The 23,132-nt window shown below is 53.6% G+C and overlaps 6 protein-coding genes across 6 annotated transcripts; 3 read left to right on the plus strand and 3 right to left on the minus strand.

Annotated features, from left to right (window-relative positions):
- Positions 1-654: 654 nt before the first annotated feature.
- On the plus strand, positions 655-2,169 carry BDZ83DRAFT_719774 (aldehyde dehydrogenase; the record flags this gene model as incomplete). The annotated part of the gene is made up of 1 exon (XM_060512210.1): positions 655-2,169. One exon carries the CDS (start codon positions 655-657, stop codon positions 2,167-2,169), a length of 1,515 nt encoding a protein of 504 aa, XP_060364737.1.
- A 245-nt stretch (positions 2,170-2,414) lies between these two features.
- Positions 2,415-3,368, minus strand: BDZ83DRAFT_622211 (uncharacterized protein; the record flags this gene model as incomplete). The annotated part of the gene is made up of 1 exon (XM_060508318.1): positions 2,415-3,368. A coding segment is annotated over exon 1 (280 nt), but the record flags the coding sequence as incomplete, so codon positions are not given.
- A 461-nt stretch (positions 3,369-3,829) lies between these two features.
- Positions 3,830-5,558, plus strand: BDZ83DRAFT_622213 (uncharacterized protein). Its single transcript, XM_060508319.1, has one exon. The coding sequence runs from the start codon at positions 5,108-5,110 to the stop codon at positions 5,339-5,341; it is 234 nt and encodes a 77-aa protein (XP_060364739.1). The 5' UTR covers positions 3,830-5,107; the 3' UTR covers positions 5,342-5,558.
- A 2,587-nt stretch (positions 5,559-8,145) lies between these two features.
- On the plus strand, positions 8,146-13,420 carry BDZ83DRAFT_752429 (cytochrome b5-like Heme/Steroid binding domain-containing protein; the record flags this gene model as incomplete). The annotated part of the gene is made up of 5 exons (XM_060514200.1): positions 8,146-8,316; positions 8,370-8,410; positions 8,466-9,238; positions 9,310-9,601; positions 9,658-13,420. The coding sequence occupies 5 exons, from the start codon at positions 8,146-8,148 to the stop codon at positions 13,418-13,420; spliced, it is 5,040 nt and encodes a 1,679-aa protein (XP_060364740.1).
- A 596-nt stretch (positions 13,421-14,016) lies between these two features.
- BDZ83DRAFT_699895 (ABC transporter) lies at positions 14,017-19,091 on the minus strand (the record flags this gene model as incomplete). Its single annotated transcript, XM_060511421.1, has 15 exons — positions 14,017-15,193; positions 15,243-15,308; positions 15,358-15,407; positions 15,456-15,985; positions 16,035-16,207; positions 16,268-16,979; positions 17,030-17,284; positions 17,342-17,702; positions 17,757-17,834; positions 17,885-17,903; positions 17,956-18,460; positions 18,509-18,563; positions 18,616-18,703; positions 18,754-18,859; positions 18,936-19,091. 15 exons carry the CDS (start codon positions 19,089-19,091, stop codon positions 14,322-14,324), a joined length of 4,026 nt encoding a protein of 1,341 aa, XP_060364741.1. The 3' UTR covers positions 14,017-14,321.
- A 2,214-nt stretch (positions 19,092-21,305) lies between these two features.
- On the minus strand, positions 21,306-22,568 carry BDZ83DRAFT_330479 (serine hydrolase FSH). Its single transcript, XM_060502412.1, has 4 exons — positions 22,303-22,568; positions 22,230-22,248; positions 21,618-22,142; positions 21,306-21,543 (listed from the first exon to the last, which is right to left on the minus strand). Exons 1-4 carry the CDS (start codon positions 22,345-22,347, stop codon positions 21,356-21,358), a joined length of 777 nt encoding a protein of 258 aa, XP_060364742.1. The 5' UTR covers positions 22,348-22,568; the 3' UTR covers positions 21,306-21,355.
- Positions 22,569-23,132: the final 564 nt, after the last annotated feature.

Consider the following 23,132-nt stretch of genomic DNA (forward strand, 5'->3'; position numbering starts at 1 on the left):
GAGGCGACTTTTTTTTTTTTTTTCTTCTTGGTCGCTGCATCTGCACCGCACCAACGCACGTACCGCGGTCCCATAAGGTACGTACCGGCTCGCATCGTCGTGGGAGACTGCAAGGTGAATGGGTGGAGACAAAACTGTTGCATCCGGGTGGAGCAAAGGGCCAATGACGTACGGTCCATGACATCACACCGCCGACGGAGTGGGGCAACATGGGTGTCTCCCGGCAAATCTGCAACACCCCGGCTTGCCAGGCCATTACCCACTCTGGTCAGCTGAACTCGAGATAAGGTCCCCGGCTCTCCTCCGTGGTACGATCCCGATCTCCCTCCGATCTCGACGACCGTCGAAAAAAAAAAATCCTCTAAGCCTGCACCTGCAATTGCGCGCTCCGTCCTCCGTGTCGCCGTCCGTATACCCCGATCAACATCCCATCCCCGGCATCGTCTTGTTGGAACTTTGTCTCGCATCCCGTCATACCCCGTTTCCCCATCCCCTTACCTTGCAGGAATTCCTTCCCGTTTCTAGTGTATTATTCGTTCTGCCAGCATAGCTTCTTTTTTTTCTCACCCTTACCCCTCCCCAGGAAAATAGGAACCAGCCAACCAAACAGATCAATTAGAGCAAAAGTAAAACCCAAATCCCTCATTATCAAGAATGGCGCCACAAGAGCAGAAGCAGGAGGCGGATCGTCACACCTTCTATGCGGGGAAGCCCCAACCAGACACGGAATCCCCAGGCACCTTCCAATCCATCGATCCCGCGACGGCGAAGCCCGTCTGCACCATCCACACTTCCTCCGCCGCGTCCATCAACGCCGCCGTCGACGCCGCGAAGACGGCCTTTCCCTCCTGGTCCGCCACCCCGCCCATCGAGCGCTCCCGCATCCTCCTTCGCGCCGTCGCCCTCCTCCGCGAGCGCAACGACGAGCTGGCCAAGATCGAGACCCTCGACACCGGCAAGGCCTTCTCCGAGACCCAGTACGTCGACGTCGTCACCGGCGCCGACGTCCTCGAGTACTACGCCAACCTCGTCGCCTCGGGCGGCCTCAACGGCGAGTCCTTCCGCCTTAGGCCCTCCGCCTGGTCCTACACCACCAAGGAACCCCTCGGAGTCTGCGCCGGCATCGGCGCCTGGAACTACCCCATCCAGATCGCCCTGTGGAAGTCGGCCCCGTGCCTGGCTGCCGGTAACTGCATGATTTACAAGCCGAGCGAGTTCACACCCTTGCACGCCGAGTACCTCGCCTCCGTCTACCGCGACGCCGGCGTGCCGGACGGCGTCTTCAACGTCGTCTACGGCGCGGGCGACGTTGGCGCCCAGCTCACGACGCACCCGAATATCGCAAAGGTCAGCTTCACGGGCCAGGTGAGCACGGGCAAGAAGGTCGCCGGCGCCGCGGCGGGCGGTATGAAGTACGTGACCATGGAGCTCGGCGGCAAGAGCCCCGTCATCGTCCTGCCGGACTGTGACATCGAGCAGGCCGTCGACGGCGCCATGCTCGCCAACTTTTACAGCTCGGGCCAGGTCTGCACCAACGGCACGCGCGTCTTCATCCCCAAGGCCATCAAGGCCGAGTTTGAGAAGCTCGTGCTCGAGAAGATCCAATACGTCCGCGCGGGCGACCTGTTTGACCCGGCCACCAACTTTGGCCCGCTCAACAGCAGGACGCACCTCGAAAAGGTGCAGGCGTACGTTCGCAAGGGCGTCATGGAGGATAAGGCGACGCTCCTGTGCGGCGGCGCGACGCAGCCCAAGGGTCTACCGTCGGCGTACAAGTCTGGGTTCTGGATCCAGCCGACCGTGTTTACGGACTGCACTGACGACATGGCGATTGTCAAGGAGGAGATTTTCGGCCCCGTGATGAGCATTCTTACCTACGACACCGTCGACGAGGCTGTGCAGCGAGCCAACACCACGGACGTCGGTCTCGCGGCGGGCGTGTTTGGTCGGGACGTCGACCAGTGCCACAGTGTTATTCAGAAGCTTGAGGCTGGTATCACCTGGGTCAACACGTGGGGCGAGTCGCCTGCGGAGATGGCGGTCGGCGGGTGGAAGTCGAGCGGTGTTGGTGTGGAGAATGGACGGAAGGGTCTTGAGGCGTGGGTGAGGAACAAGAGCACGCTTGTTGAGATGGGCGGTAGCGTGCCGACTGTCTTCTCCAAGTTGTAAAAATTTGTAAGAATGTACAAAGGGAAAAAAGGGAATAGGAGGAGGTTGTTGGTGATTCGCATTGAACCTCCCAGCCTACAGGTCTGGTGAAAACAAAAGCTTGTCTTGGACTGGAGAAGGTTTTGGTTAGATATGAGCGTCTGAATGATATCACGGATTTGACGATGTTTCCCCGCCATTGCTGCGCCGACTTTACTAGTGAAATGCTTTCATTCAATGCAAGTGAAGTGCTCCTAAGATCAAACTGAGGGACAATGCGGCCTTGCAAGTGACAAGAGTGAAAATCAACTTATCTTATACACGATTGCAAGATGCCCGGCTACGGAGTGCGATTAATAGACATCGAGATTTGTGCGCGCAAAAGAGCTAGGACCTCGAGATAATAGAGGGTTCACAGAAAGTAGGTACTCAAGCTTGTCGAGGACCATCAAGATTACTGATGAGGCAGCAGTCACCAGAGAACACGGACTCAAATATTACTAGCATGAACTCAAATTGCCAGTGAGGCACCTCAGGTACCTTGGTCGGAAAAGATCAGGACGCTGATGATGGGTTGTCTGATCGTTTGGTGAGGAAGACTTCTCACGGTACTAATGAGGGGCAGAGAGACCCAACCAGTTCAAAGTTCACCTCACACTCCTCAAAGCCTCTCTCCACCAGTGACTTCTATACTGTGGAATATACTTGAGATGGTGGTAAGGCACTACGGGCAGTCTCGCTAATTCTAGAAAGTAGTTGTGGACAAGTTCGACATTCTCCGCCTTGAGGATGTGAGATGAATAACATGTCGGCACAAGGAACACCTCTCTACAAATTGAGCATCCAGCAGTGGCGCTTGGACAAAGACACGACACCAATACGAGAAACTTGCCCATATCGTACCATGATTGGGACGTAGTACAATGCTTCATATAGGCAGCTTATTGGCGGGGTATTCTAGTTTTAAAGTAAAGTACTAATTTCGCAATTGTCTCGTGTCTGCATCACCACCAGCACTAAAATCCGCATTTGCTGCTTCACGATGGAAGCTCCTGAGCTTGCCTCGTCCTTGCAAAGCCGTAAGCTGTAACCATGCCACGTCTAGAAACTTTCATATTGTCAGGAGCGAAGGATCAGCTGGGGGGTCGCAAAAGACCGGCGCGCTATAATCATGAGAATTCTCGGACCTGATCAAGTCACTGCCGGCTTCTGAGAAGAGGTTGAACAAGGCTCGTCCAAAGCCATGCCACTGAACTACGATGTGAACATTACTGTGATACTTACGTCTCGGACACAAGAGTGTGCGGAGAGGGAAAGCCAAGAATTACACAGCTTCTTAAGCCGGTGGTTACATGCCAATGGTTTCAGCTTCCGAATCACTCCCGGGCTCAAGGTGTGAAAGCGAAGTAAATGTGATAGAGACCGTGCTACTAGCCAAGCCCTCGGCACGGATCCTAGAGACTTCTCTCTGGCAATTCCGGTGGCACAGAGAAAGGTCACTTTGACTGGCTGCACATTGTCATATAACGCCGCAAGGAGATCGATATGGTATAGAATACCGATAACTTGAAACGATAATAATCTTATTCTTCCATGCTGCATCTCTCGGATGTAGCATTCTCACTAGAATTAAACTGTTAGGGCCACCAAGAAGCTGCTTCGGAAGTAGATGGAGTGTCTGAGCAGCACTGGCGTTGAGCCCCGGGCTAATACATAGGGAGAAGAGTGCATGGAACACTTCCTAACCTGATTCGTCCTATGGCTCGTAGCGTATCATTTAGCTAAATATCGTCAAAGAGTCCTTTGGTCGATGTCGGGAGTTTGAGAAGAATGATGATGGGCACGGAAGCAGATTGCGGACCCGACTTTGGAGTCTCCAAAGGCTTCAAATTTGAGTTGAGGTAACGCAGACCCGTGCCCACTAATGGTCCACGTACAATGTACTAGTGTAGATACAGCTCAGCTGTCCGCATTTACTCTGCCTAGCTACGCTGGACTTTTGTCCGATAATAAAACGCCAGAGAAGGTGTCTTTGAAAATCGCAGACTGAAAGCATAATCCAAGCCGATTGAAAGGCAGATCTTAGAGCCCTGAAGCAAGGTAGTTCAGCAAATGGGTAACATTCACTACCCAAAGCTCCAACAGCATGGAACGTATAGACAGCAGGCTATTCGGTATTACTGAGAAGTCGGACAAATTTTCTGTCTCGTAGTAGGCACATAGTGTTTAGACACTGCTCGATTTCCAATTTGTCAAGGAACTCAAATGATTGCAGAAGTGCGGCCCTTGGTCCTTCCAGCTTTGACGTTATCTTGACTCATCCTCTTCAACTGACATATGTGTCTCGTAGCTCTAAACACAGAAGACGTAAAAGGAAGGAAAGCAAAATCTTAGTTTGATGTTCTTGTTCATTCCTTCGTTATTTGTCCAAATTCTCAAATTTAGTAGGAATAAGGTGTAAGTAATGGCCCGCATGAGGGGCGACTCCGAAAGAAACGGAACACATCGTAAACATGAAGTCTAGATGTGGCAAGTCCTCCTGTAATACCTCGTTGCCACGAGGGCAGTGCAGGTTCCCGCATCGGTTCCATCAGAAGCAACATGTTAAATGTGGGTATTGCGGGAAGACCTCGTCCGTAAGGTGCTCCGGTACTTGACGTGTCGTAAATGATGGGGTCCAACTCCAGTTCGTGACGTTAAAGTCACGCTATGGGTAGTTTCGAATCAATCAGGGCGGCTTGACGAAGTCTTGTCCGGATGCCTCCGTCTGCTCATGAGCTGTGTACGAATTTCCGCCTCTTCCTGTAAGAGCTACAGGTTGATATGAGAAACTAGTTGGATATCACATGCTCAGCTGGTCTATTTCATATCAGTCTAGTGAATCGTATTCGACACTCGTCATTATTCAACCATTTTAGTGGCCAAACAATGAAGTGGAACATCGTGGTAAAAGCCACTGATGAAGCCTTACTGGCTCATTTGCCGAAAACCGCTCACTCTTTCATCGCTTCGTACTCTTGTTCTTCATGTGAGACACAGATGTGGCACTTGGGATGTCACACCTCCTTCGGGGAGAAAGGGGAAAACTGGAGAGGAAGGTGTTGATGAGACAAAAGATCTGATTAGTTTTTCCGCCCCTTGTCCGGGTTTGCATCCCCCTCATATCCGTCAAAATCCCGTGACCGGTCGCTAGGGCCAACCAATACTGTTGTACACTACGGCGTATGTAGACTTAATACCAGTACTCCGTAGACCAACATGATGGGGGCCAGCGCACTGTCCTCGAGTAAAAATAGCGGGCTGATCCGACGAAAAGTGAGATATGAAACAGACGTCAAGACCAAAATGTGGGCCCTTGAGAAAGCAAAGAAGAAAACTGTCTTGACATGCTTAAGTAGAGCCTGTACAGGGCAAGGACAGAGCGCAGCAATGGTTCGACTCTTTTCAATTGCCCTAAGTAATGTGATGATGTGATGTGATCGCTGCACCTTGCAGAAACCTGGGTGGAATTCCTGACATGGATGGGAAAAAAAAAGGAAAACGGCATTGCCGGCCAAGCTAAAGAGGTCGAATAAGCTTGTATGCCAAGGTGGATATGCCATTATGTCCACGTCTTCCTAGAGCTATAGGCTATAGGAGTAGTGCTTGAATGCCAAGGGCTAGCGGGGGTGACGCGAAGTATCATATCAGATACCCCATGGCGAAATATGCAGACGCGTGATAGCGCACTCAATTAAGGTGTGACCAAGAACCGATGGCTTGGTCCCTAATGCAGACATTTCAAGAAGACGAGTTAGGGGACTGAAGCTGCCAAGAATGCCGGTGATGGATTTACTTTCGATCGTCTGTTATATCGGATCACCCGCATCCTTTACACTCTACGGTTATCTCACTCCATGAATGATGAGAAGCAGAAGACTGAGCCGTACCATACACCTTCAAGTTCTTGCTGCCCTTGGGGTGATGCACACATCTGCGGTTTGCCACGGCTAATGTACCCCTGTCCGTCAGGAGCAAGAAAAGGAAAGTGGGAGCGGGCTGGGGTCCGGCTAATGTTCCTCCTTTTTCCAGATTTCCAGACGACCGTTGCGAGGTAAAAATACAACCTATTGATCCTACGGAGAGTTTCCATGACAGCACATATTCACGTGGGAGGTCATCTCTCCAATAGAAGGTCAACGTATGGCAGAAACGAGTGGCTGGGTTGGAAAGCGGGCCATGTTATGCCATGCTCGGACTGCCAAGAAGTGACGGTCGACGTCCTGAAGTTCTGGAACGCGCGTCATCGTGATAGGTACCGGGCTCCTGGCCGTCCATCATTACTCCAGGGCTTCAGCCGACCCGACAAGAGAGCCTGGGAGGAGAGATTGAGGCAAACGGGCTCAAGAAGGATGGTGGGAAAACTGGTACTTCCTTGGCAATCTCCCGAGGAAAGGCAAGGGCGGCGTCAAGTGCGACAAGGGAGTCGTCGGGCTTGATCCCATGCTGTCACTCGTCTGGGACTAGAACTCCATGAGAGCGGAGGAGATGAATGGGGAAAGGAGCCGTGTGGGGGGCGGAAGTTTTCTGCCCATCAGAGTCCAATTTTGCCTCTGCGGAAGAGTCGAAAAGAGGTTTTAGACAGTTGGACCCATCGAATAACAGCTCTGATCAAGGTTTGGAGAGAAGAGGACAGCAACTGTAGCGTCTGAGCTTCTTTCCGTTGCCTGTGTATAATTGGCTATATGCCGCGGTACCTTGTCCCTTTGGAGAGTCTTGGTGCGCGATGGCGTCTCGAAGGTTGCAACTGATGCAAGGTACCAGTTGCCAAGCTCCCAAACCCCCCCACCATCCCGTAGATTCAGAAAAAGAACCATTGTGGATCCTGGCAGATCGGGGAGGTAAGTCACTTGGGCGCAGTGGATACAGAGTTCTGGGAATTTGAACCATATGTGACGGATTAACGACATGTGATTGGCCAAAAGCCCCAGTCCCAGTGCCCCACCAAAACGTTACCAGCTCCTGCCAGCTGAGGCTATTTCCTTCTCAACCCCTGGTCGTTTTCCTTTTCGCACCTCACCTCGTCAAGTTCCTCAACTCTATTGCCTCCAAGAACAGACATCAATCTATTTACCTCGTGGCATGCGTACCGAACTGGATTGAAAGCTCCATAGGAATCATCAAACCCCAGGAATCACACGTGTATTCGTAGGCCAAGTGCCCGAGTGGGCTGAGAATCACACTACGAGACGCCATGGCCGCACGCCCGCGACGACACATCTTCCCTCATTCTGCTCGACTGCCACATAAGATCAGCGATGGCCCCAAGGACGCATGATGATCCCGGCGAATCCAGCGTCTTGCAGCATGTCAGTCATCTTGGCATTTTCATAGACCCATGAGCCCATGACACCCAAGCATCCAGACTGGAGGAAGAGGTCAAGCCCAAACTTGGGATGGCGTCAAGTCATCCTAAGACGTGGGCTGCTAGCGTGTTTGGGCCTCGTGGAGTTGAGCCGCTGCCCATCACACAGTCACGTCTCCTGGCGGGTCAAGTCGACTCTCTGCCCATTGGTTGACGAGCTCCTGACGGCTGTGAATCAGAGTTCAAACGACCGCGGAGACCTCCCGTCTAGTGACCCCGGTCTGCGGGTATTATTTTGTTTGCCCATGGGACGGTATGCAGGGGCCCAACCGCTCTCTACTACTCTCCTACATGGCGCCCCACAACGACATCGATGGTAACGATGGTGTTAGTCTCTCGAGCCGTCCCTTTTAGGGAAGCCATGATGCCCAAGGAAGCAGCCTTCGTCCGTCTGCTCTGTTTCTCCAACCAACTTTGTTCTCATGTTTTTGGATCTGTAGGCTTGAGGCCATTCTCATTCTTTGCCCTGGCGGTTGTAATTTTCCCCTGCCCTGGCGGCCATATTCAACTACACTTCTAATTCCTATTCACATTGCCTGCTGCCGAATCTGCCTTGTCCATACTACCTTCCAGGTCCAGCAACTTACATCGAGATGGCCTTTTCAGAGAGATCATGCCCCGTCTCGGGCTCAGTAGGAGGAGGTGTTTGTCCAGTCGGCGCCAACAAATCAGGAAGGCAGAGCAGGTCAAGCAGTCGTATGGGCCCACGAGGATGTTCCTTCTCGGGCTTCTCCCAGCCTGGTGATATCCACACAGCATTCGACGTAAGCCTTGACCAACCTTTCCTTTAGGGTCGAACTTACTAACACCATCTCAGATCCCTCGAGGAGTTGACGCAGAGGAGTGGCTCCGAATGAGGTATGCCTGGGTCCTGCTACCCATCTTTCACAGCCCACTGACTTGACTGGTACAGGGAGCGGAAATCTATCAACCATGTTCTTTATTCCCAATACCCATCACAACAAGAGATTGATTCGGTCAAATCACAAGCAGAGTTGGACGCCTTCAACGTCAACGAGGCAGACCTGCTAGCCGTTGCACTCGGAGCGCCGGCGAGGCAGGTGATGCTAAGAGCGGAGGAGATTGGTCCGCAGACAGGTTGGAAAGACGGCTTTCTCAGCGTTGAACATGGTTTCTGCCCGCCAGACTACGACGAGGCGGCTGGTGCCCTGGCTAGATCCCCAGGCCGCGTTTGGATTGACCTCGCAGAACGCATGCCCGGGTGCGTGGCCCGCGGCCGTGTCCGAGAGTCGGTCGCCGCTGTACCTGTTATCGAGGGTACGGCAGACGTCATTCCCGATCAGGCTCTCTGGGCGGCCCTTGTGTCACTCGGCATGCTCTGCTCTATCTACCGCTTCGAGCAGAAGTACGACGGCCACGATGGGGTGAACGCATCGACAAACCCCACGAAGTTGAAGCTGAACTGCAGAATGGGCGACTACTTGGGAGAGGAGCTCGTCGGTATCCCTCTTAGCATTGCTTTACCCTACTTCCAAGTATCTCGACGGATGGGCCGAACACTCCCTCATCTGACATTTGTCGACCAATCTTCATACAATCTGAAGATCAAGGATGTCACCTCTACATACCCCTACGTCGCTCGTTTCGACAACATGGAGCTCAGATGGCCCATGTTCGGTGAGCGTGCCGAAGTCGCTTTCCTCAAGGGTGTTGCAGAGACTTCAGGTTAGTAGTGCCATGTCTTTTGGAATTGTTCCTTATTACCTCGTGACATGGTTACTGACTTGATGAGAAAGCTTCCTTCCAACACGGGCCTGACGCTATTGCAGCATGCCAAGAACATGTCATGAACCGCAACAACGAAGGCCTCCTTCACGAGATGATTCGTCTAAAGGAAATTCTCGAGCGCATGCCCAACGCCTTCCACTCCATTTCAACCAACCCTAATGCCGGTGAAAACTACGTGCCTGTTCAGCAATGGGTCCGCTGGGCTAAGTTCTCCGCTCCTCTCTCAAAGCGATGCCCTGCCTCCTCAGGTCTGCAGTTCCCACCTTACTTGGTAATGGATGCTTTCTTGGGCAGAAGCAAGTAAGTCGAGCATCATCTTTGCTGCTTTTCCAATCAGTCACTGATCCTATTTCCAGCTACACCTCATTCCTGGGGGCCGAGGGTGTTCACCTCCGTGCTTGGTTCCCTGCCAACCTGCGCGCCTTTATTGCAGCCATCGAATACCACTACCGCATCCCTGAATACGTCCAAAGGTCCGGCGACCCGCGTCTGATGGGAGTTCTTGATGGTATCGTCGAAGCCTATACCGGTGAACGTGGCTTCATGGGAGTGCACCGCTACAAGGTCTTCGGCATCCTCGAGGTCGCCGCGAAAACTGGCCGAACGGAAACCAACGGCGCATCGGGTGCGGCAGACGGCGAGCGCCCATGGGAAGAGACCCATCGCCAGTTCTCCGAGGCAATGAAGGAGCGCCTCGAACCCTATCGAGGCAAACTGGCAATCGAGCCGCACCAGATGCGCGGCACTTTCGAAGAATGCCGCTATGTCACTCGCGTGTTGAGCAGGTCTTTTGTTGATTCTGATCCATCTCGTTCAATTGCAATGGTCACGCTCGATATCCGAGAGACCGGCATCACGTTCGCACCAGGTGATCGCCTGGCCGTGATGCCCCTGAACGGGTGGGAGGAGTGCGCCAAAGTCATCGCCGCCTTGGGCTTGGAGGAGCATATCGACGCCCCGGTCGAGGTCAGCGGAATCTGGGCTCGCTTCGAGATGCATCTCGGGTCTGTCAGGAGAACCGCGACACCCAAGCTCACAGTCGGTGACATCCTTCGACGTGGCCACCTTGCCCCAATCACCAAGGAGATGGCCCTCAAGGTTCATGGTTTGCTGCATGCATCCTCCAACACCGTCTTGCAGGTCCTCAGCACGGATGAGTGGCCCGTCAGAGGATCGTTGGGCGATCTCTTGCAAGACGCCGTTACGGATACGCCACCCCAAATCTGGGATAGAGTATTCAACCTCGACAATCTCGCATGGCTTGCGGATCTTGTTCCCCTTGAGGTCCCACGCACCTACTCCATCGCAAGCTACACGGAAGAACTCCTTCCAGAGACAGTTGACCTCGCTGTGTCCCGTTCGGAATACAAGCTGTGCTCTACCTTTTCCAGGGGCAAGGAAATCACCCGTGCCGGAGTCTCCAGTGGATTCCTGAACCCACCCGTGGAGATGGGCGAGATTGACTCAGACGACGAGATTCTCATTGGCGTCTCTCGCCCAGCAGCCTTCCACCTCCCGCTTGACCCTATGGCACCCTGCGCCTTCTTCGCCGGCGGAAGCGGTATCGCACCCTTCCGCAGCTTTTGGCAGGCTCGCCTCACACAAAGTGGCTTGTCTGGTGGCAAGAACCTTCTGTACCTCGGAGTCCAGAACCGTGAGAAATTCTGCTTCGAGGAGGAGCTGCGACAGTATGTCAACGCAGACTTCATGGAAGTCCACGTCGCCTTCTCGAGGGATTCTCGTGGTCTCGCTTACGAGGGCCAGGATCTCGTCGAGAAGCACATCCCCCCTCGCTATATCGACACATTGATTGTCGAACAGGGTCTGCAGGTCTGCGACCTTGTCATGTCCAAGAAGCAAGGAGGTCTCGGCGGCTACCTCTACGTCTGTGGTTCCGTCTCCGTGTTCGATTCCGTCATGAACGGAATCAGGAAGGCAATCTACACCTACAGGACCGCCACAGAAAAGGGAGTTGACCTGATTATCGACAAGGCCTTTGCGGAGAGACGCTTTATGCTCGATGTTTTCATGACGCCCAAGCCTCTGCCTTGCAACCTGCCGACGATTCCCTTGTCGGAGCTCGCAAAGCATACAGGTCACCGTCCCGGTTCTCGCATGTGGATCGGAGTCCACGGCAGTGTCTACGATGTCACCGACTTCTGTCCCATGCACCCCGGCGGAACGCTCATCATCAAGTCCAATGCGGGTGTTGACTGTTCCAAGTCATTCGACAACCTCGCTCACACCAACAACCCCGAAGTCTCTAGTCTGTTGACCAAGTACTTTGTTGGACACTTGACCCCGAAGCCCGACTACGGCAGCGATGAAATCTCTGCTTTGCACGATCTCTGGTCGGCGTACCTCCGATCCACTGTCGAAACCCTGGTGGCCCATCAATTTGAGATGTACGAGATCATGGGCGCGTCCCTCGAGACCAACTCGTCCCACGACCCTGCAGGCAGCAACAACATCTGGCTGCGCGAGAGTCTGCCTAACATCATCGCTGTCCGTACATTCTATGGCTACCAGAGTCGACTGCTCCAAGGAGGCTTCTCGGCTCTTTTTGGCCACAAGCTTCAAGAGCTTGTCCTCAAACTATCATTCGGTGTCGCCAGCGCCAATGGCCCGGCCGCCGACACCAAGCTGCCCGACGTCCTGGGCACCGTGGCCCGCGCAAAGACGAGCGGAGATGCGGCGCACTGCACCAAAGAGGTCGCCCTTGTGGGTCAGTTCGTTTGCGACGCCGACGCCTCGCTTCGCTTCCAAGAACGCGGTGTCTTTGCCTACGCAGCCCGTAGCGTCGAACTTGACATTGCCCTTCTCGAAGACCTCCGTCAGGAAGCATGCATCGGAATGGACGCTTTTGACAGCATCGCAGCGTCAATGAAAGACTCGTCCGATCCTGATGTCGAAAACACCCGCCTCACCGCACTTTCCACGTTCCTCCTTCAGGTTCTCGAGCGTATGGCTCGCCACCTTGAGGTCTTTTACGCCCAGCTCGCCCGCTGCTCCGTCTACCAGCCCAAGCTCGAGCAAAACCCGGCCCGGACCCGTTGGGCCCTCGTCCGCCGCCGCATCCGTGACGGAAGCCTCTTTGTGCTCGCCACCAAAGCGGAGCTCAACCCGAGCATGCTGGAGCAGCCGACCTCAGCGCCGTATTACATGTCAAGAGCAAACCCGAATCAGAACATTGACTTTGATCGGGTCATGGCGCAAGTGCAGGCCAGCTTACATGCTGGGGGCGGTCACGACGCCTCGTCCCCTGCTCACCACGGGCAGCAGCCTCTGACCCTCAACGCTGTGCACCAGGCCCGTGGTCGCAGCACAGGCGATACCAGCGCTGTCGCGAGCCGCGAAAACGCGGGCGCGCTGCGGGCTATGAACAGTTTCGTCGAGAAGAATAGCCGTGCCATCCGCAGGCTGAGTAAGATGCCAGCTGTTGCTATGAACTTTGAAGACATCCAAAGGGCCGCACTGCTCGAGATGTCTCAGAACGGCGGCCCGCTTTCACCACCAGAAATGGCTGGCGACGCCATGTTGGGTCTTGGTCTCGGTCCGGAACACGCCATGAGGCTGAAGCATGGCAACAACGGCAACGGGAACAGGGTGCTTCCGACGCCACCGTCAAGCCGCGGCTCAAGTCGCTCGCCAACGCGATTCAATCACCCCTATGGTATTAGTCAACAACCACACGGGAAGCCGACAGCAGAAATGCTGCTTTCCAAGCTCAATCGGCCCCGTGGTGCATCGCTCACCCGAGGAGGACCACCTTCGGGTCCCAATTCACCCGCTCCATACCCCGTAATCGGCTCTCACTCTCCGCCACTCAATCATTCTATCGACGCACAAAGCGCCCTGAGCTCTATGATGAGTCGCCTCAACACCAGGCCTCGCAGCGGCTCCGCTGCCATGTCCTCGACCAGTCATCATCAACACCAGGCCATGGGCGGCGGGCTAGTACGCTCAAGGTCTACCATGAGCATGGGCAGCGCGGGAGCCATGGGTGGCGGTAGGGCAGCGGCGGGCCATGTGCCGCAGAGATCCACGAGCTCCCTCCGGGCACTGAAGCTCAGGAGCGTGATGGAGCAGAGCGAAGAAAGGGTCGCGCCTACGTTTTGACGGGGTTAGTTGTGTGTTTTGGGTTCGGATGTTTTTGTGACGAGGTATATGTAATGAATCCCCGGCTCCGGTTCCTGTTTTCCCGTCGGTGACCGACAATGGGATGAACGGGCGTTCCTGTGGGTCTGGTCCGCTCGTCAACCACGACGATGAGAAAGATGGTTCAGCGGCCTGGCGGTGCTTGGCGAACTTGGCACGCCCCATGTCCGTCACAAGCCACGTATCCGATGTTGTTTGTTCGGATCTACGGGACCCAAAGGGTATTGTGTTGTTGTGTTGTTACTCTTTCAATGTCCATGTTTTGCGATTCGCGTTTCCGATTTGTTGATGCCTAGGAACCCAGATCCCAAAGGCCCCCGGACACGAGAAAAGAAGAAAAAAGGCTTCAGTGGGGAAAAATTACAGTTTTGAAGAATGCGTAAAATAGAATTCAAATTTGAAAAGCGTTGAACGTTACGTTTGCTATGGTTGTTGTTCTGGTGACGTGTGCGGGCGCTCAGTGACTCGATGCATCGCGTGATTGACCTGATTGTGATTGTGGTGGAGTGGGTGGTAGCATGTCGCCTTGATGACTCGACTCAATAGAGCCACTGATGCTGATGAAATGGATTAGAGATTTCTCTCAAAATTTGAATAAAGCTATTCTAAATGGAGACTAGGTAACATGCAAAGTTGATGACTTTGAGATTGTGACAAATAAGTGGAAAATGCACTTTGTTGAATGAAGTAATTCGCAAATAGCCCCGTGGTATTGATGTTAGTTTTACACAATCTTTCTCTGACGCCTTTACCACTTTCCGCCTTCTTGTTTGTCTAAACTCCGGATAGAGAGAGTGAAACCTTTGGAATTATTTGTCCAATGCTTGTGATTGACACTGCCGCAAGATTAGTCTCGGCTCAATTATGGGTAAAGAAGAGGAATAAGACTCACCATCTGGAAGTAAATGCCCTTCTCGGCAATCAAACTCGCGTGGTCACCCCGCTCAACGACCTTACCATCTGCCATGACGAAGATGACGTCGGCATTCTGTACCGTCGCAAGCCTGTGGGCGACCATGATCATCGTCCGGCTGCCCTTGGTGGCGTCGAACACGGCCTGGACGCCACGTTCTGTCTCGCTGTCGAGCGCGCTCGTCGCCTCATCGAGCAGTAACAGCGACGGGCGGCGAATGAGCGCTCTCGCGATGGAGACGCGCTGCTTCTGACCTCCGGAGAGCGTCACGCCGGCGTTGCCGACCTGTGTGTTGTAGCCCTCGGGTAACGAGATGATGAAGTCGTGAATACCTGCATCCCGCGCCGCGGCGTGGACTGCTTCGTCTGACACGGCGTCCTCGTCCTCGATACCGAGGAGGATATTCTCGCGGATGGTGCCGGTGAAGAGATTGGGCTCCTGAGAGACGAGCGAGATGTTCTTGCGGTAGTTGACGAGGTCGAGCGTCTTGATGTCGTGTCCGTTGTAGAGGATCTCGCCGCCGGCCTGGAGGGTGTAGAAACGCTCGAGGAGAGAGATGATTGTCGTCTTTCCGGAACCGGAAGGTCCGACGATGGCGGCGAACTGGCCTCGCTCGATTCTGAGGTCCAGGCCCTTGAGAACGGGGAGGGTTCTGGTTGGGTAGCTGAACCAGACGTCCTTGAAGTCGATCTCGACGCCCTTCTCGTAGTGGACCTCGTAGGGGACGATGTCGCTGACGCCCTTTTGGGGTTGATTATCGTCGTCTTCATTCTCGCGGAGAGCCAGGATGCGGTCGGCTGCGGTTTTTGCCTTGGCAATGTCTACTGACTGTCAGCTGCATTCACGTGTGGGATGTGGAAGGGGGCGTACTGGGACCAAAGCTGAGCCATTGACCGGCGCTCATGCCACCTTGAACAACCGCAATGTAGACAACCACTGCAAACTGTTAGTAGATAATCGAACTCGATGATTTGTATATACTTACTGTATTGGAAGGGCGTATACTCGTGCCCGGCAAGCAGCTTGCCACCGTACCTACAGATAGTCAGCAATGGTCCGCATGTCACGCTTAGAACTACTCACCAAAGCACGAAAGCCATGCAGAGCAGCGAAATACTATCACTGAAAGAAAAGACCATGACGGAAAAACGAGACTTGCGGAAGGCGTCCTTGATGTGGTCGTTGAGCAAGTTATCGTAGCGGTCGCAGATTCCGTCTTCCATCGTGAGACTGGAGACGGTGCGGATCGCGCTGATGCTCTCCGATGCAAATTTGGCACTTTCGGCAAAGACGGCATTGTTTGCGGTCTCGAAACTGGTCTCGTGCCTCACACGGTAGAACATGGCTGCCACGATGATGGGCATGGATGTGCCGAGCGCAACGAGGGTAAGCTTCCAGCCGAAGACGAGACCAACAACAACGCAGCCGATGACGTTGAACAGTGAGATGAGGACGAAAGCCATGTTTGTTCCCAGGAGCTGTTGGAGCATGGTAGGATCGGTGGCGAGGCGGGCGGTCAGGGAACCAGCGGAATTGCCCTCGGCATCGAAGAATGAGGAAGGCTTGTAGATGATGTTGCGGAAGTACTCCTTGCGGTAGACGCGTACGATACCCTGAGGAATTGTCAGAGAAGAATTCAGAAGAGATGGAAAAATAACCTACGAAGCCGATGGTGGTGGTAGCCCAGCCAAGCAGGAAATGACTGACTCCCACACCTGTGGCGAGGTACATGAACATCTCGCACCAATGATTGGCGATGACTCTCAGGAAATTGCCCCAGTAAGAGAAAAGAGAAACCAGAACCGCAAAAAGATAAGCTTGAACGGGGGTGCTCGCTGTAAAACATGTTAGTATCTCGACCGCGGACGGCAGAGTTAAGGGTAACGATTACTAACCTCCGGCACCGAGTGCAGCAAACGCAATGACAATGTACGTTTTCCATCTCTTCCTCTGCTCGCCCAGCAGCTGACCAAAGCTACCGAACATGTGGAAGGCTCTCCATCGACCGAGGCACCCTCTTGGCTGCTTGACAACCCTCAAGCTACCGGCTTCGATGCGCTCGAGTTCCTCATCAGAACCGTTGATTTCGTGGAGATGTTGAAGCATGCCCGTGGAAGTGCCCTCACTACTAGGTCTCTTCTCCGTGAGATCTCCAGTACTGCTACCTCCTTGGAGAGACTTGTGAACGGAAAGACGTTCGGGCTCGGGCCGTCTCCAACTGAGGTCGCCAAACAAGACGTCCTCTTCCTCTTCGACGCCCATGTCGAGCTTTTGTGCAGTAGCGAGAAGGTGATAGGGACCGTCGACCTGAGACATGAGCTCTGTGTGCGTACCCTGCTGGACGACCTGGCCCTTGCGGAGGAGAATGATGTTGTCGGCCTTCTTGATGGTTCCGAGGCGATGGGCGATGATGATGGTTGTGCGACCCTTGCATGCGCGGTCGAGAGCGGCCTGGACGATCTGTTCACTGCGGACATCTATAGCGGAAGTGGCCTCGTCGAGAATCAGGATCTTGGGTTGCTTGACAATGGCACGGGCGATGGCAAGACGCTGGCGCTGACCACCACTGAGCTTGATACCAGCATCACCAACTTCAGTTTGGTATCCCTAATGCGGGTTAGTATATGAGTCCGATGGGGAGACTTTGAAGATAGTACCTCTGGCAAGCGTGAGATGAACTCATCGGCGAAGGCATCCTTGCATGCCTCTTCAATCAACCTTGCCTTGACTGCCTGGGACTTGTGTTCCCACTCAGTTCCGATGAGACCATACTCGACGTTCTTGAAGATGGTAGTGTTGAAGAGAGCGTTGTCTTGTTGGACCAAGCCGATTTGGCTACGCCACCACTTAGGATCGATCTCGCTGAGTAACCGGCCGCCGACACTGATGATACCGTTGCGGAGCCAGAGAACCTGGTATGGTGTCAGTTACCGTCTCACGGATCCGCGTTCGAAGGAAAGATAGCTTACCAGTTGGTTAGTTTGCATGTCGCCATTGAACTCGTACCATCTCTCCAAGATGCCGACAATCGTACTCTTTCCGGAACCCGAAGGACCCACAATGGCAGTGACTTTGCCGGCAGGGAACGTGAGGAAGAGGTTGTCCAAGATCTTCACGTCGGGACGCTTGGGATAGACGAAGTTAACGGCCTGGAAAACGATGTCTTCGGCGGCTGAGACCTCGGGCGCCTTGAGCGTTCCGTACGTGGCCTTGGGGGCGTCGATGATGGTGTGGAAAATGGCGTTGGCGTCGGCGGCCTGCGATGCGGATTGCAGTGGCGCAGTGATCTGACCCAGGGAGGAGGCCATCATCATGATGCAGAGAAGAACACTGTTTTTCGGATGAGTTATTCGAGGCTGAACCTGATGGATAATGATTACTTACACGATCAAGGATGTTGGAGTTGTCAGGGCCATCATAGTGTACATCTGGAAAGCGTACCAAAATGACAGAGCGAAGGTTCTAAACGTGTTAGCTGACAAGCTTGAATGCCCGTTGGATCGAATCCTTACGCGTAGATGGCGAAGAAAACTTTGGAATGTCAGCAAGGAACAACTCTATCTATGAAGTCGTGGCAACTTACTCAATCCTTGCTGAATCGCAATGAGCCAAGCCATACCAGCACCTCTCTTCCGCGATTGATCTGCCAAGAGTCCGTATTTCGCGAGCAGCTTGAACTCGGCGCCGCACGCAGCTAACATTCGGATCGAGCTGAACGCCTCAGTCGCAACAGAGGCAGCCTGGATATCCATGTCCTGTACATCCTTCAATCTCTTAATGATCGGCGGCGTGGTAATGGCGTACACGATGGCGATGAAGACCAGTCCGGAACTCGTCGTCAGCGTGAGAAGCCAGTTGTAGGCGAAGGCGATAGTAAAGCCGGCAATAACGACTGCAAGACTGGAAAAGAACTGTCCCATCTTCTCGGAGATACCGAGCTGCAGGATGCTGGCGGTGATGGTGATGATGGCGGCTGTCTGACCAGGCGCCAGCATGTCAAGCATTGAGATCGGTAGGTTGAACAGGCATCGCAGATAGTGCAGACGAATCTTTGCTGAGATGCGAAGACTCGTCATGCGGAAGCCGAGCTACTCATGTGTCAGTTGATGCAAAGCCTCTGGATTTGAAGTACTTACGTTGGAGAGGTAAGTCAGGATGAGTCTGGCAATGAACAGATAGACGATGTATAATCTAGCCAAAAGTTAGTCGATGCGATCAAACATGGATGCGTGCTGAGACTCACACTCCCTGGTTGACTGCTTTCTCAAAGTCTTCTTGTGTCTCTGAGGTACCTTGCATGAAGAACCCCGTAAAGGTGCCGACGAGTTGTCCTAAGCATGCCAATTAGCTAACTAAGTCTTGAGCGTGAAGATGCACTCACCAAAGACAATGTTCATCACCGGCATGGTAAGGCCGGCTCCGATAGCACCAATGATAGACCCTACTATGATGAACTTGTCAAGCAATGTTCCATAGTGGAAGATTTTCTATGTTGCCGGTCAGCATAGAACAGGTATGATGAGGCCCCTATGGCAACCAGGTGCTAGAGTTAGTTGAACATACAAAGAAGTTGCGTATCGTCAACAAGGTCTTGGCGTTGAGCTTGTACCAGGCCTTCTTGGGCTCCGCCGGTGTGGCACCGGGATCGGTAGGGGCGCCCGCGGTCCCGTTGGCCGCAGCCGGAGCTGCCGCATCAGCGGCGCCGGCCGGCGTGGCCATGGTGGGTTCGGGTGGTGGAGTGGGTCTCGTAGACCGGGGTGGGTGATCGGGTACCGGGTCCGGCGGCAGATTGTGTTTGGGTTGCAAGCTATGTGGAGGCCCGGGCCATGTGGGAGCTGACCAGGGATCGGCGTGTGAGGAGGGTGGGCTTGCTTAAGTGGTAGATCCGGTATACTTTGACTAAATGCTCGTGTCCTTATGCGATGTTCGATACCAAAAGTCGTGGCAAGATTTGTCAAATGCCAAAAATACTGCTTTCTGATAAGGTGAAGGTGTCGTCTTTTGTCGTCCCGCGGCAGTCTCCAACAATTGACAAAGAGCAAGCAGGCGACTTGCTAGGATCCGGGGGATGAACAAGTTGGCTAATCGCAGATGGGACTTTGGAAGAAACCACAGCCAAAACTCGATCAGGAGGGGAGGGGAGGGGAAGGGGGAGAACAGGGCAAGGGTTTGGAAAGGGGAAATCGGGGGATGGGGGGGTATCGCTGTGAAATGGAGGGAACGGCAGATGTAACCACTAAGGTTGTCAACGGGCCACCTGAGTGATCGAAGGGCTGTGTTGGTTCCGCATCGCTGTTCGAAACAGCGAATTCGACCCAGCGCCGAGAGAGTTGTTTGGGGATGAGGATTGTGAGATTTCTTGGTGGGAGATGGGATGGAGTTGGAGACGGAAGAGAGAGTAGAGGGTGCCTTTCTTGGGGAGAGCAGATGGTTGATGCCTTGGGACTGAGAGGGAGACGCCTGGGCAGCAAAGAGAAGTCTAAGTCGATGATTCAAAGGTAAGAAACGCTCAAGTGGAACTCAATAGGGATACCCAGACCCAGAGGGCGGAGCGTAGGAGGAGCGTGGAGGAGAGGAAGGGCCATGGAAGGAATGGGGGCAAAGATGGCTGAGAGTGTGTGAGGGTAAGCTCAGATCGGTCTTGGAGGGGGCAAGCGGAAACGAGTAAGGGAACGGACGTGGTTTCTTCTCTCTACCCGTGTGATGTAAAGATGAAACGGGAAGCATGTGTATTTGTCCCCTTTTGCTGGGGGCTCTCTTCTCTTAGTCTAAGGTGCAGTGCTCCAGTTTTGCCGCTTCTTTTCGCGGGTACTTTCGTATGTCTGTCTTCTCGCTCACTTCGCACTATTTCCGTGTCAAAGCTCTGCACGCCAAAGCGTATGCTTAGAGTACGAAACAACTACGGGATACCATTTTCTCATACTCGCATATGCAGGTTGAGGGGCTATCTGGGATCGCCCGTGCGGGAGGATGGATCACCTTCCAGCTCGTCCCAGAGTGGTCTGGGGCAAAGCCAGGAAACGCATGCTTTGCGATCCAAGACAGGCATTGCACCCAATTGCCCCTTCCTCATCCTTACCCATCCACACCATCCCTTACCCTTCACCACCCTTTCATTTTCTCCATGTGTCGCCAGTCTCTGACGATCAATGCCTAGAAGGGCAATTCAATGGAGAGATTTCATCTTTTGTTTTACAAGTCATGGAAAGTGGTGTCCATGGTTCGCAGATGAGCGGCATGGATTGGCCGGCCGGAAGGAACGCAAGCCAGGGGATGCGATTCCGAGGACACACGTGAAGGGGACGTTTTTAATTTCTTGCCCAGCGCGTTTTCTCTGCCCGTATTTGTGTTTGGGAACATGTGTTATCCATGATGTGTATTTCTGGCACATGGAGTATTTGACATCTTGACTCCAAGGGCTAAGTAGTTGACAGATCCATACCTACCTCACTTGTACCTACCCCATCATGACAAAAGACAACTGTCTCTAGACTCTGCGGAGTTCGTTTCCGCCGGATCATGCATTTATGCGCTTCAGCCTCTGGCCAGTCAATCAATCACATTTGACATGTTGACGGACCCGTGATGGGAACTCCTGTCAGATGCTCTGGCATTGCCATCTAGAATTTCTAGCTGCACTCTTCTTGCCTAGCAACCACTAACCCCTCCAAAACCCCCTTGAAGAAGTCAGTGGCGATAAACATGATTTGAAAACCAATAAAGCCAGGAAAACCATAAACCAACGCGGGAAAACCCAAATAACCATAATACCCGACTCCAGCAGGCTCCAGGATATGCGGCATGCCAAACACCCGTCTATCTCTAATGCTGACACGAGGAGGAAACCAGTCCCTTTGCTGTACCTCCTTCCCCGTCCATAAATCCAAAAAAAAAAAAAAAAAAAAAATCCAAAAACGACAATCGATGCTAATTATCCGGGGACATTCCCTCGGCTGGGATCACCCTTTCCCCACACTCCATCCTTACGACAGCAGACCCTCTTCTTGCATGTCAGCCTGGGTCTCGCGGATGATGTCGCCAAGCTCCTTGATGGTATCCTTGTCACGGGGTAGGGTATGGCCCTTAGCATGGTCGAAAAGGTACGCGGTGTCAGGATCGCACATGTTGTAAAGAGCCATAGAGCCATCAACATAAGGATCCAAGGATCCGACTGTAAGGAAGAGCATCGTCAGCATTCCTCCGGATAAGCAGCATTGAAGCAATGCATATATCAACTTGACTTACTGATGTGCAAGGTGCGGGCCTCGATGCGCTCCTCGCTCTCGTCGGAGAGGACCAGGGCGTGAGTCTTGGGGTCGACCGGAGGCCAGCCAGCAAAGAAGATGCCGTACTTGAACGCCGGCTTGATGCCGGAGCGCTTGAGGCGGCGCTGCTCGTAAAGCATAAAGGTGGATGCCACGGTGGCGCCCTCGGAGTAGCCGATGATGCCGTCAAAGGGGCCGCGCTTCGCAACAATGTCGGCCAGGAACTTAATGGCTCTGTCGGTACTGCGGTGGGTGGTTGCGATGCCCTCTCTCATGAGCTCTCTCATCGTGTCTTCGGGGGTCTCGCAGTCAGGGAAGTCACGAATGCGCATGAGCACATCGTCGCTGTGGGACTTCTCGACATCCCTATCGGGCTCGATGAAGCGGTAGTAGGGGGGAGCTCCGAAGTAGTCCTCAAAGCCCGGAGGTGGAACGGCCTTGCAAGGTCCATGGATGAAATGGAACTGAGCCGTGCCATCCTCAGTAAGCTCCTTCAAGATGGGGGCTGAGAAATTGTCAGTAAGTGAATCTCAATAGTGTAGCCGCTCACGACAAGTCTGTGGTGACTCTATTGCATGAGAGAGAAACTCACCAAGTTGAACTTGGAATTTCTAGTGTATATTAGTGAAATGTCCAAGATGGCATCAACAGGTCTGAGTACTCACGTCCGAGCTGCCGTAGGCACCGGGAAGGCACAAGAAGCGCAACATGGTGAATGTTGGTATGGGTTAGCGTGAGATGTGAGAGCGGAACCGAGCGAGACCGATCGTCCAATGACAAGTGAACTGTCAAAAAGCGGGAAGCTGGAAAGTGGACGCGTGAGTATTTGTGATGAAGTGGTTTGATGATGTTGATGATTGTGGATGATGAATCAGCGAGGTGTGGAGATGAGATAGTTCGATGAGGATGGTCTGGCCAACAGGAGCGTTTTAATCAATTCGAAGCTATCTAAAGAAACACTTGTGATATGATGCGCGGTAATCGACCCACGACGAAATCATCAGCTCAGACAGGTAATGAGACGGCGCAGCAGTTGAGGCGGGACGACGACAAGACACAGGAGGCGGCTGAGTTGACCCAGTCCCAGGCTTAGAATGACAACTCAAATCGACCGTGACCCGGAACGAATAAGGAACTTGTGAAACTCTGCACCTCAGCAAAGATTGGGGCGATGAGTTGTTTTGCCGGTACCTTGCCGTTGAATGATGGGACCAACCCGAACAACGGGTCGGTTTGGGCTGTCTATGGGAGCGTGAGAGCTGGAGCGAAATACTGGGCCCGCGGCTGATGGGTGGATGAGTGCTTCACTGAAAGGGTTGGAGTGATGAGGTGATGTGAGACCGGGCCTGTGAGTATCGGTCCTGAGACCGGCTTGGCAGGGTGTCCCGGTCCTCGGTCGAGTAAAAACTGGACGAGGATAGACGATGTTAGTTGGTGGGCGACTCAAGACATGGAGGCGAAACAAGCGCGGCGAGACGCCACGCCACATGGAAGG

Source organism: Colletotrichum acutatum (genome assembly GCF_030867785.1).
Source record: "Colletotrichum acutatum strain CBS 112980 chromosome Unknown BDZ83scaffold_49, whole genome shotgun sequence".
Taxonomy (NCBI): Eukaryota; Fungi; Ascomycota; class Sordariomycetes; order Glomerellales; family Glomerellaceae; genus Colletotrichum; species Colletotrichum acutatum.

What these genes read in the sequence shown, in the direction of transcription:
- BDZ83DRAFT_622213 (XM_060508319.1), top strand. Translation starts at nt 5,108, where the DNA reads ATGAAGCCTTACTGGCTCATTTGCCGAAAACCGCTCACTCTTTCATCG.
- BDZ83DRAFT_330479 (XM_060502412.1), bottom strand. Translation starts at nt 22,347, where the DNA reads ATGTTGCGCTTCTTGTGCCTTCCCGGTGCCTACGGCAGCTCGGAC. An exon ending in GGCCCGCACCTTGCACATCA is followed by an intron (nt 21,544 to 21,617) that starts GTAAGTCAAGTT and finishes TCTTCCTTACAG; the next exon opens with TCGGATCCTTGGATCCTTAT.